The sequence below is a fragment of the Tenrec ecaudatus genome, chromosome 5, assembly GCF_050624435.1.
Source record: "Tenrec ecaudatus isolate mTenEca1 chromosome 5, mTenEca1.hap1, whole genome shotgun sequence".
In the NCBI taxonomy this organism is placed as follows: Eukaryota; Metazoa; Chordata; class Mammalia; order Afrosoricida; family Tenrecidae; genus Tenrec; species Tenrec ecaudatus.
The window spans coordinates 152,018,260-152,030,739 of record NC_134534.1 but is presented as its reverse complement, the minus strand read 5'-3'; the positions used below and the strand labels follow the sequence as shown (position 1 = coordinate 152,030,739).

At 49.8% G+C, this 12,480-nt stretch overlaps 1 protein-coding gene across 7 annotated transcripts in view; it reads right to left on the bottom strand.

Moving 5' to 3' along the window:
• IQSEC1 (IQ motif and Sec7 domain ArfGEF 1) overlaps positions 1-12,480 on the bottom strand; it is a 147,937-nt gene that overhangs the window by 84,297 nt on the left and 51,160 nt on the right. The window contains exon 1 of one of the 7 annotated variants that reach the window (XM_075550098.1): positions 198-456. The exons of 5 other annotated variants lie outside the window; for them this stretch is intronic. In XM_075550098.1, coding sequence (XP_075406213.1) covers positions 198-262 — 65 coding nt within the window. In that variant the 5' untranslated portion in view covers positions 263-456. Of the gene's footprint in view, positions 1-197; positions 457-12,480 lie in introns of those variants that run through there. One more of the 7 variants, XM_075550100.1, reaches the window with a different exon arrangement.

The window sequence follows — 12,480 nt, the reverse complement described above, 5'->3', positions numbered from 1 at the left end:
CTCCAGCACCCCGAGCCTGGCGCGCGCGCTCGACCAGCCTCCTCCAAACACGCCCCGCCGGCCCGGGAGTCCGCACCCGCCACGCACACACTCTGCGCGCCGCGCCCGGGCGGCTCAGGGGGCGCCGGCCCTGGCCCCCGCCGCCTCTGCCCCGCCCCCACCCGGGCCCCGCGGGCCGCCCTCCGCCGGGCCCGTACCCGCTGTCAAGCTCCAGCTCCAGCAAGGACTGCGTCCGCTCCGAGTGGCAGTGCAGGCACCACATGGCGGCCGCAGCGGCAGCTGACCGGGGCCGGTCGCCCGGGACCCAGGCCCAGCCAAGCGCCGCCGCCTCCGGCCAGCCGCGGCCGGACCCCAGGGCCGTCACCTAAGCGCCCGCTGCGGATTACGTCGACCGCCCGGCCCAGCGGCCGCGTTCCTGGGCTTCTCGCGGATCCGGCCCTGGTCGCAGCCCCAGGCCGGCTGACCCCGCCCCTCAGCCCCGCCGCCCCTCCGCCGCCGCCCGTCGCCGCCACCCGCCTGGCGCAGCGCCCCGCCGGCCGAGGAATGTGGCCCCGGAGGGGGTGGGGGCGGGGGCGGGGCTACGCGCAGTGGGCGGGGCCGCCAGAGCGGTCGGGAAGTGGGGGCGCTAGTGGTGGGGGCGCTGCGCGAAGACCGTGCTGCCTGCTGGGGGCTGGCCCAAGTGCAGACTCGGAAGGAAGAGCCCCGCGGAGGGACCGAGCTACGTGGAAATGCCGGCGGGGAGCGCGTGGGGGCGTGGCGGGCCTAAGGGGCGGGGATTAAGGGGGCGTGCCTTGGCTCAGGGGGCGGGCCTTGACGGAGCCGCTGTGGGCAGGAATCCCTGGAGACTGCAGCCCAGCCAGGGAGGCCCCCTTTCTGGAAGAACGGTTCTGCGAGCCGCCTCCAACGCCGAAACGGAAAAACTGCAGCCGCCTACGCGATTCTGACTTACAGTGGCCCTACAGGGACTCAGTAGAACTGCCCCGTGCGGCAAACGTTGTAACGCCTTCCAGGGCAGATGGACACACTTCACATCTTTGTCCGGGGCAAGTTCAAAGGAGCCAACCTTTTGTTTAGCAGCCAAGCGTTTGAACCGCTGCGCCACCAGGAGCCGCTCCTCCAGAGCTGCCCAATATCGTTGTCCCCTTCTCCAGTGAATAACTAAAAAAAATTACAAAGTTACTATGGAGTCAGTTCCATGCGTGCGGAGTAGAACCATAGGGGCTTTGAGACGGGGTTCTGAGCTCACGTGGCTGCTTCACCAAAGATAACGAAGATGTGGCAGTCAGCCTCGGGAAAGATTCTCGCCCTGGGAAAGCTGAGGGCTGTGAGTTCTAGTCTGTCCTTTAGGGGTCAAAATCGCCTTTGTGGCCAGGGCAACCATCTGGAAGCAGATCGCCAGGCATTTATTCTGAGGTGCCTTTTAGGTGGGTTTGAACTTAGCTGTTTGTGCCACCCAGCTATGCCCAAAGCACAGCAAGTACAAACTCCCAAATCAGCCAGCTTTGTTGGCACCAACCTCAGCCTCCCTTGGCTTTGGCCTCAGTTTCTAGGGCTCGGTGTTGTTTTAGTTTCTAGGACTTTGATATGCCTGCCCCAGAGAAGGGAATGGGTCCCTTCCAGAGGTGCTTGGGAATTTTTTGAAGAGATCTGATGGAAGCAGTGTCTTCCTTCCTACCCCCATGAAAGGCCCTGCCTTTCACTCTCCTGGAGACCCCCTTTAGACTCACTACAACAGGCTTAAAGTAAGAGCAATTCGCAATTCCTCACTGACCGGCAACCCTGTAATGTAGGGGGAGTCGCTTGGTCCCATTTTATAGCTGAGAAAACCAAGAGTTGGCTTAAGTGACACCTTCCTGAAAAAGGCCTCCCCTCACTCTCCCCTCCCCCAGGCCACTCAGCTCTCAAGGCTCGCAGCTTTTCAATGGGATGCTTATTTGTATATATTATCTGTCCCTAGGATTCTTGAAGGCAGAAACAGATCCAGCACCTATGGGCCCCAGTGACCACATATGGAATGTCCACATGTAGTTGGGAGCCATCAGACCAGATACAATAAACCCCCATCTGCTCAAGGTGGCCCTTCTATCGGAGAAACTGGCAGCTGGCAGGTGTGCAGACAGAGGGAACTACCAGACACCATCAATGCAGGAGTAACTTCTTGTGCCCTGTGGGTCCTTCTTTTGGAAGAGATGGCACCAAGGCCCTGACAGATGGGTATTAGACCAGAGGTCCAAACTGGGGCAGGGGACCGTGAACGCTGGGTTGGCCCAACTTGAGGCATGGGAAGAGCAATTCCAAGACAGTTTAGTGTGCCATGTTTCCCAGACAAGGGGGAGCAGAAACTCCACCCTCACCACCCTGCTTTTGACTTCTGGTGATTTGTTTTTGTGAAATTAAAAATGAGTAAGGGCGGTAGAAAAAGAATGTTTGGAAACTGTGTTATCAGTTGTACATTCTACTTGATGTGATTGAAATTTGGAATGATATGATATATTAAATCCCAACTAATAATAATTTAAAATAAATACAAACATGATCACAATTTTAAAAAGTAAAAAATAAACTAACTTTAAAAATAAAAGAAAAAAAATGAGTATGGGAGATACTGAGGCCAGCTGGCACAACACAGACCACCATGAAGATGTTCCACAGCCTCCGTCTGGGATCTTAAAGGCACGGAAACAACCCTCCATTTGGAACTGTGGTAGTTAATAATCTGGTGCCAATTTGAGAGGATTACAAGTGAAGGGGTGGAGTCTGGCCTGTCAATCAAGATTACAACCAATGAGGCCTCTGTATGGGCATGGCATTCCCCTGAGAATTCTGGGAACTTCTGTTTTTTTCCTCCTCGGAGGCAGGAGACACTTCTCTCTCTGTTCACTCCCTTGGAGACTCTCTACTGACAATGCTGACTCCCTGTGAGACATGCTTGAGGAGAAGTCACATGGACCTACCCTGATGCAGCCCTGGGTGCTGGAGAAGCCACATAGAGACCCCTGCCAGCACCGAGATGCCTACACCACCACCATTAGATCCACAAGACTTTCTACTCACTGACCTGTGACCGTCTTGCATTCGGCGTCATTGTATGTGTTCCATGAGTCTGAAGAGGACTTTATATATGTGTATCGGACATATGGGCTAATGTCGGATTTATGGGCTTGGACTGGACTGGGATGCTTTCTTAATGTACAATTACCCTTTATATAAAACTCTCTCTTATACACACATGTGTGTCTATGAATTTGTTTCTCTAGTTCCCCTGGATAACACAGGAACAAAGAAGGATGAAGATAATCAAAGACTCGTGGGGACAATTAGACCACAGGGCCGACGGACTGCCCGCCCAAACCTGAGCCTCCACATCCTGCTGCAGAAGAACTAGAACCAGTGGTTCTCAACCTTCCTAATGCCATGACCCTTTCATCCAGTTCCTCATGTTGTGGTGACCCCCCCAACCATAAAATTATTTTCATTGCTACTTCATAGCTGTAATGTTGCTACTGTTATGAATCAGGTGACCCCTGTGAAAGGGTCGTTCGACCCCTCCAAAGGGGTCATGACCCACAGGTTGAGAACCACTGCACTAGAGGGTGCCTGTCTACTGCTCTGAAAGAGGATCACATTAGCAGGGTCTAGCTAGATGGTGGGGGGGAATGTGAAACAAAACTCAAAATTATAAAAAAAAATTTTTTTTTAAAGACAAGGCTCACTGGTCAGGGAGAGACCAGTGGAACCCCTGAAACAATGGGCCTTAGTTGCCCTGCAAGCTGTGAACTGAGCTCACTCCTTCTACCCCAGCACCCATCTTTCAGGCAGAAAACAGACAGGCCTATCGGGAGAACACCACCACCAGAGAGGTGTCATTTCTCAGGATAACCAACCATTGTGAACCAAAGGGCAGTAGGCACTGGGACGAAGTTCAGCAGTCAGGAGAGGACAGAACCCTTGGGACTAGGAGGGGGGAAAAAGGAGCTAACGGGATGCGGGCTGTTACACTGTGGAGCTGGTAATCAATGACACGGAGAACTGCCTGTATTAATAACTGAATGGAAAACAGACTTGCTCTGTAAACTTCACCCAAATCAAACAAACAACTGAATGGAGTCAAACAATGTGAGATAATATTTGCAAATCATATATGCGATAAGGGTCCATCTCCAGACTAAATAAAGAACTTTTATTATAACACAGCCGTAAAAAAAAAAAAAGGACTAAAGGTCATATACCAAATAGACACTTCTCCAAAGGAGATCTACAAATAGCATGTAAAATCATAAAAAGATGTTCAAAACTATGAGTCACTAAACCAAATAAACAAACTCCACAGCCACCAAGTCCATTCTGACTCACAGCAACTCCATGGGATATCATAGGGTTAGCTCGGAGAGTTTCCAAGGGTGAAAATCTTTTACAGAGGCAGACCGCACCCCTTCTTCCCGTTAGACTGGCTGTTAGATTCTGAACCTCAGATCTTTTGATTAGAGGCCAGTGTTTAACCTTCAAACAAACACTGCCATCGAGTGGGTTCTGAACCACAGTGGCCCTATAAGGAAGAGTAGAATTATTCCACAAGGTTTCTGATACTGCCAATCTTTATGGGAGAGGATGGCCTCAGCACTCTCCTGTGGAGCATCTACTGGGCTTGAACGGCCCACCTTATGGTTTGGAGCCAAATGTCTAACCTGTGCCACCCAAGCCAAACCCACTACCATTGAGTCAGTTCTGACTCCTAGCAACCCTATAAGGCAGGGTAGACGTGGCCCTGTGAGTTTCTGAGACTAACTCTTGACAGGAGCAGAAAGCCTAGCAGCCGGTGGTTTCGAACTGCTGGCCTAGGGGTTAGCAGCCCAAAGTGTAACCCTCCACTACCAGGGCTCCTTAAATCAAAACCACAGCAAGATACCACTCATGCCTCTGCCTAAAAATAGAAGGCTCTGGAAGGGAAACACTCCTAAGTGTCACTGCTCAAAGTTCACGAGTACAACCTGCATCTTTCTTGGTTGGGAGCGGAGAAGGCTGAAGTCCCAGTTGTAAGGGCTGGAAAATTCCCAACCCTGTCTGCAAATGCCCTCTAAAAATAGGTTGCAATACTTGGAGCCAAGAGAATTCCCCCTGCCCAGCTGTTAGGGCATTTCACACACAGACTCCAACAGCCTTACACCAGCTTCTCCATGAATTCCAAAGCCTCCTCCCAGGCCTAGAGCCTCTGCTGCCTGCCAGGATGGTCCTGGCCACAGAGCTTGCGCTGAACTTTAGAAAAAGGGCTGGAAGATCCATTCGCCTTTAGAATACCAGCAAATACAGCACCTGGAAACCCAAAGGCTCTAAGTCTCTCGTTTTGTTTTATCTTTTGCAGAACGTGCCTCTTGCTTCTGCTAACATTAATAATTTAGGGAAGTGTGAGAAAGAGTGAGAACGTCTTAGTGGGGGGCTCTTCTATTAAAATGAAAAGACTGGATAAATCCTCAGATGAGCCCCAAACAAACAAACAAACAAACAAACAGACAGACAGACAGTGCTATTGAGTAGAATCCAGCCCACAGGGACCTTAGGACAGAGTAGAGTTGGTTTCCAAGGCTGTAATCTTTAAGGGCAGACTGCCGCATCTTTCTCCTGCAGAGAGACTAGTGGGTTTGCCCACTGCCCTTTCAGTTGGCGACCAAAGCTTTTTAACCACTGCATTGCCAGGGCTCGTCTTATAGGATCTATTTGGGCAGACTGCGTAGTCTTCTCGGTCTCAGCGTCTTCAAGTGGATCGGGTGCCCTTCAGCTATCCCTACCCTGGCTCCTCACACTGATGCTTAGGTTAACTTTACCAGGATAAGTCATTGCAGCTACGGTTCCAGTTCATACACGCACAAGCTCATAGCAAACAACACGTTTCCACATGGCTGGGTGACCAGTGGGTGTCTACAGACAAGTCGGATTAAGCCACTGACTTAATCTCATTAGGTTTCTTGCAAAAAATTTTTTAAAAAAATAAATCTGAAGGAATCAGCTAGCTGGGCCAGGTCAGTTCAAAGCAGGCAGGTCAGCTCAGAATGTCAGGGCAAATATTTTCAGGAATTCCCGAGGGGAAATCTGGACAGATTTTCTTGAGAGGTACAGAATGATCCTAAGGGACCTGTTCAGGAGTTTTAAGAAAATGGAAAAGTGCATTGGTGAGAACAGGCCAGACATTTTACAGCAAGGAATTAATTTCTGTGTCCATTTGGTCATTTTCCAGGGTGGCTAAGGGCTGTCCTGCAAGAATTCCACTGGAAAGCCTTCCCCCAGGCGCCAGCCCCGATCTTGCCCCTTCAGCCTTCTTTTGTCCCCCAAAACTCAAAACTCTCAACACTGAAATAGAACACACAAGTTTGCCAAAAACAGCTATTTTGATGTAGTGTACATTAAAAAGTACAGAATTCTTCCGGGAAAGATGAAAAAAGCTCAGACCAAATGCACTGCCATCACATTCCACTGGGGAGATCTGTGGCACCAGATCTCTTTAAAGTATTGAGGAGCATGGATGTCGCTTTGGGGACGAAGGTGCACCTGATGACGCAGGTCATCGTGTTTTCCACTGATGCACGTGAAAGTTGGGCCCTGAAGAAAGAAGTCTAAAGAAGAAGGGATACTTGTGAATTCTGGTGCTGGCGAAGAATCTCGAAAGAACCGTGGGCTGCCAAAAAGAGCAAACAAATCCGTCTGGGAAGAAGTGCAGCCAGGAGGCTCCTTAGACACACAGGTGGTGAGACTTCATTTCAGTGCTTTGGACAGGGTATCATGTTTGGCCAATTAGAGGGGCAGTGAAACTGCGGAAGACCCTCAACAAGATAGGTGGACACGGCGGCCGCAAGAAACGGATTCGAATGTAGCAACACTTGTTGAGAATGGCACAGGGTTGAGCAGTGACTCACTGGGTCACTGTGAGTCACAAGTGACTCAACAGCACTGTGCAGGAGCAGCAGCAGCAGCAACATGATTGTGTAACCATTCTGGTTGACTTCTCCTATTAGCACTTACTTGGTCCCTTTTCTGAGGCCTTGCTGGGGAGCTGCTGCTTTGACGTAATCCCAGCATGGTTGGGATGAGCGCCTGAAAGATGGAATTTGGAGCTCTCCAAGGTGAGGAGGGGTAAGGCACACTTGCGGCTGCCGTGCAGTATCACGCTGCGTTTTAGTCCCGAGTCCCCGCTGGCCCGTGTCACATGCCCCAACCTGAGCTTCCTTCCTCTTGCCATCTGAGTCACGGCTCTCCTTCAGCTGGATGCGTGGCACTCCCCCCAACCCAACCTTCACCCCCCGCTCCCCCTCCCCCCGCGGTATCAGCCCCTCGCCCTCCATAAGCCTCAAATAAAGAAAAGGTCGACACACTAGCATCTGACGGCCGGATGTGGTCTGCTGACCGCTTCTGTAAAGCGACATTACAATCGGCTCGTGTGGTTGCTGTCACATTGCAACAATCCAAGCGAAGAGAGGCAACTGAGATCTACGGCCTGTCCACCTATAGACCCCCCAAAAAGTACATATTGAACACCTGGCTTTTGACAGAGAAAGTGTGTCCACTTCCGGAAGAAATAAAGCCCCTCTCTGCAGGAGCCTCACATTGGCTCCAGCCACGCTGGCAAGCCTGCCCACCAGCCAGACCCCCGGTGGCCTGGCTCAGGTCCCAAGGTCAGCAGCTGGAAAAGCAGGACCGAACTGACATGGGAGAGGGTGGGGACGGAGGCAGTCGGGCTGGATCAAGGGAACGCCAAGCAAGACGGCCACCATGGGGCACGTGGGAACGCTCCGATCTACCTCCCGGTGTGCGCAAGGACAGTAGCTGTTTGTCTTGGCAGAACACTAGGGAGGAAACACTCAGAAGCCCTCGATAAGGACTAGTGACATCAAGGTGTCCTAGGACCCAAAGGCTGGCGATGCTGTGTCGATGCAAACCTATTGAAAAAGAGATCAAAGGCACACCATCGGGATCAAAAGCGCGTAAGGACGGAACCGGGTCCTCACCATGCGATCGGCACAGTATCGGTGCGCTGGCACGCTGTCCTTGCCGAGTCAGTCCTGGCTCCGGGCGAGCTCGCGGACAACAGAAAGCACACTGCCTGTCCTGCCCCATCCTCACCATAGCTCTTGCAGGTGAAATCATTGTGTTAAACCACCTGTCGAGGGGCTTCCTCCACTTTTCCAAGGATCATGCCCCTCTCCAGGCACAGTCTCCCTGACCACATGCCCCAAGGCTGTGGAGCCAAGTCTCCCCATCACCTTGCCTCTGAGGGGCACTTTGGCTTCTCAGATTTGTTTGCTCTTTTGGCTTTTGATATCCTTTTCTTCATTCAAATGCATCGATTCTTCTTTGGTCTTCCTTATTCAGTGTCCGACTTTCACATGCATAGGATGTGTTTGGAAATGGGGCGCACCTTAGTCATCAAACGCACATCCCTGCTTTTCAACATGTGAAAGAGGTCGTGTGTCGCAGATTTGCCCAACGCATTTCATGGTTTGAGCTCTTGACTGCTGCTTGGAACATCATCGGCTGTGGATCCAAGCAAGATGAAATCCTTGACAACTTCAGCCTTTGCTCCATTTACCATGATGTGACCAATTGGTCCAGTTGTAATGATTTTGGTTTGCTATACATTGAGTTGTCATCTATACTAAAGGCTGCAGTTCTTGATCTTCATCAGCTAGGGCTTCAAGTCCTCCTCATTTTCAGGAAGCACGGTTGTGCCATCTGCATATCACAGGTCAGTAATAAGCCTTCCTCCAATCCTGATGCCATATGCTTCTTCATATAAGCAGCTTCTCCTACAGATTGAAAGAGTAAGACGAGAGGAGACATCTCTGGCACACACCTTTCCTGACCTTAAGCCATGCAGTGTTCCCTTGTTCTAGTCACACAAAATGATTTATGGGCAGCTTCCAAATGAGCCCGGTGGTAGTCACCTAATCTGGTGTCAATTTAAGGATTAAGAGTGTAGGGGTGGAGTCTAGGCTGTTAATCTGGAGCTAGCCAATGAGACTTCTGTGTGGGCATGACCTTCTCCTGAGAATTCCAGGAAATCTGGTACTTCCTCCATGGAGGCAGAAGACATTTCTCTCTCTCTCTCTCTCTCTCTCTCTCTCTCTCTCTCTCTCTCTCTCTCTCTCTCTCTCTGCCACTCCCTGGGAAACATTGCAGAAGACAAGCCACATGGATGCAACCAGACCTTGGAATCTGGAGAAGCCACAGAGAGACCCCTGTCAGCACTGAGATGTTTACAATGCCACTGAACCAAAGACTTTCTACCCACTGGCTTGTGATTGTCTTGCATTTGGTTTCATTGCACGTGTTTTGTGAGTGCGAAGAGGACTCTATAGATTGGTGTCGGACATATGGGCTGATATTGGACTTATGGATCTGACCTGGGCTGGGCTGGGCTGGGATGTTTTCTCAATGTTCAATTGCTCTTGTATATAAATCTTTTTCTTATACACATATGTATGTCCATGGATTTGTTTCTCTAGTCTACCCAGACTAACACAAGCATTCTTAAATGTTCTGGAACTCTCATTCCTTTCATGACTATCCACAGTTTGTTAGGATCCACACATAAAATGCCTTTGTATAATTAATAAAACAAAAGTAGACATTTTTCATCTTTCTCATAGTCTCTGCTTTCTGCCAAGATCCCTCTGACATCAGCAATAATAGCCCGTGTTCCACATCCTCTTCTGAATCTGACCTGAACCCTGTCTGTCAATGCACTGCTGCAATCATTGTTGGATGATCGTCAGCAAACTTTAACTCACAGGGGATATAATTTGAGCATTCCGTTGGGTCATCTTTCTTTGGACTGGTGAGTTGGTCAACTAGCTGTCTCCAAGTTTCCCGGCACAGACAAGTGAGTGCTTCCTGTACTCGTGTACAAATGTACAATTATATATACTAGGGTTCTTGGTGGTGCAATGGTTAAATCACTTCACCGCAAATCAAACAGTTGGTTGTTCAAATCCACCAGCTGCTCTGAGGGAGAGAAGTCTTGGTGATCTGCTTTGGTAAAGATTATAGCCTATAACAAGCCCACGAGGAAATGCTCACGATCACCAGCCATCTGGGAGATGCAAGTCAAAACAGCGATGAGCTATCACCGTCTACCCACAATGATAGCCCAATTCAATAACATAACACAATAGAACAAGAAATCCTGGAGAGGCTATGGAGACATTGAAACTCTCGTACACTGCTAGCGGGATTGTAAGCATGTACAACCATTGTGGAAAGCGATATGGAGCTCCCTGAAACAATTGGGAAGAGACATACTATACAACCCAGCAATACCTTTAGGGATCTATCCCCTCCCAAAATAAGAGACAGAATATGAACAGAGACATATGCTCCCCCATGTTCATTGTAGCACAGTTTACAATAGCAAGAAACTGGAAACAGCCCAAATGCCCATCAGTTGAAGGATGGGTGAAGAAACTCTGGTATATGTACACAACGGGATACTATGTATTCCCGAAAAACACTGGCAAAACCACAAAACACGTCATGAAATGCATGACCTGGAAACTATCACGCTGAGCGAGGCTAACCATAGAAGGACAGATAGTGTATGGGTCCACTGCCATAAGGATAAAAACCAAGGCAAGGGCAGACTTCTTTTTTTAGGTCGTGTAGTCTTCTAACCTGGTCCCCAAACAAGGAGGCAGTGTGCCTGTTTGGCTCCCATAAATTATTCCCATAGATCACCCCTTCTTTGAACATCAGAGAGGTGGCTTCACTGCAGATGGGTCACTCTCCCATGGGCGTGGAAGAAGATCAAGCAGTGCTTGCCATACGGCAGTGTTCTCTCGTTATCCCAAACCCAGAGGCATTCCTACAGGAAGACTCAGTGAAGCTCACTGGGAAGTCGGATCCAGAGCAGCAGAGGGGCATGTCTGCAGCAGAAAAGGCAGTCACACTTCTGATGGAAAATGAGTGGGCCAACTTCCCACATGCCTGACATTACTTATCTAGACCCCAAGGGGGAAATGTGCCCAGCATTATGCTCCTCACTGGGCACTCTGACCTAGTTGCTACCAAGCCCTTGGTGACCCAGGCAACGTGCTACAGAGAAGTGGGACATTAGACTCTGTCATTTCGAGCTGTACAACATCCTTCATAGGCCACGCCAGAAGGATCTGAATTGGAAACCCTACTAAGTGAACTGGATTTTTACTTTAAACTCGCTCGGCTCGCAGCAGTCTAAGGAACTGAAATACTCTGCTGAACTGAAAACTGAAATGCTCTAAAGTGAGAAGAAGCAGACAATAGGTAGCCCAAGGCTAGGAAATTGGTGGTTGTTGGACTTAGGTTTGGTTTGGACCTTTTGCTTTGAGGGAAGCCAACAACGGGCGGCTGGGAACCGGCATAACTTGCTGCTGACTCACTCGCGGTTTTCTTGTGACGTGTGTGCCAGGCATGGTTCTGCCTTTGTAAATGCGTGTTATGGGACGTACTGCCATATTGCCAGCCCTCATGGTTAGTGTAACCAGTGTCCAGCCGCATGAGTTTCGAAGCTGTACAAGTGAACAATGCATGTACTGTAGTCTAAAAAAGATGTCCTATACATGCATACGTTCTTTCCCTCAACAGTGTTTTAATCCTATGCCATTGACTAAACTAATGGTCCTCTTAATATCACAAGCACATCCGCCTGTGTGATCCCAGGGAGGGAACGGTTCCAGAGCCTCAATTCCAAACACTCAGTTTTCAGGACATTATGCATGATAGTGGAGGCCCACAATCCATTTGTGGTTGCTGTGTGGGTGGAGTCTCCGGTGAGCCCCACTGTCTACGAATGAGAGTAGTCTCAATAGCCAACAAAGAGCATGGCAGGGTGGGTTTTAGCGGCTAGGCTGGATTGTAACGACTTGTCATTAGATCTCCCCTTTGACCCATTTTGAAGTTATTCTATTTTTGAGATGTGTTTGTCTTTCTTTTCTATGGAAGCGTTTCTCTGTTTCACTTGATCAACGTTGCTGGGCTCCCTTGTTTTTGCTTTGATGTTCTTTTGTACGTTTTTCTGATTAGGGAAGTCAGGATGGGTGGCTCTCTGAACACGGCCACTGGACTAATAATGACTTGGGGACAAGGGAGGTGAGGTTGGGGGACTGGGCAGTCAAAAGCAAGGGGGGCAAGAAGGAAGACCATCTTCTAGAGTTGATCATGGTGCCACGTGCACAACCCTTCTTGAATGCGTGACATGTTAATCGCATCTCAGTGCAACGTTTTTAAAAAAGGTTACAGCCTAGAAAACCCTACTGGGCAATTCTGTTCTGTCACAGAAAGTCGCTTTGAGTTGGAATCAAGCCAACAGCAGCTATCAGAGACTATTTTTGCCTACATTTCATCTTGCTGTTGTTGAAACTACACATAGCAGGTGCACAAACACCGATCCGACAGTCTCCTCCTGTACGATTTCATTAGATTATGACGTTCTTGGCATGGGACACCCACCATTCTCGCCCT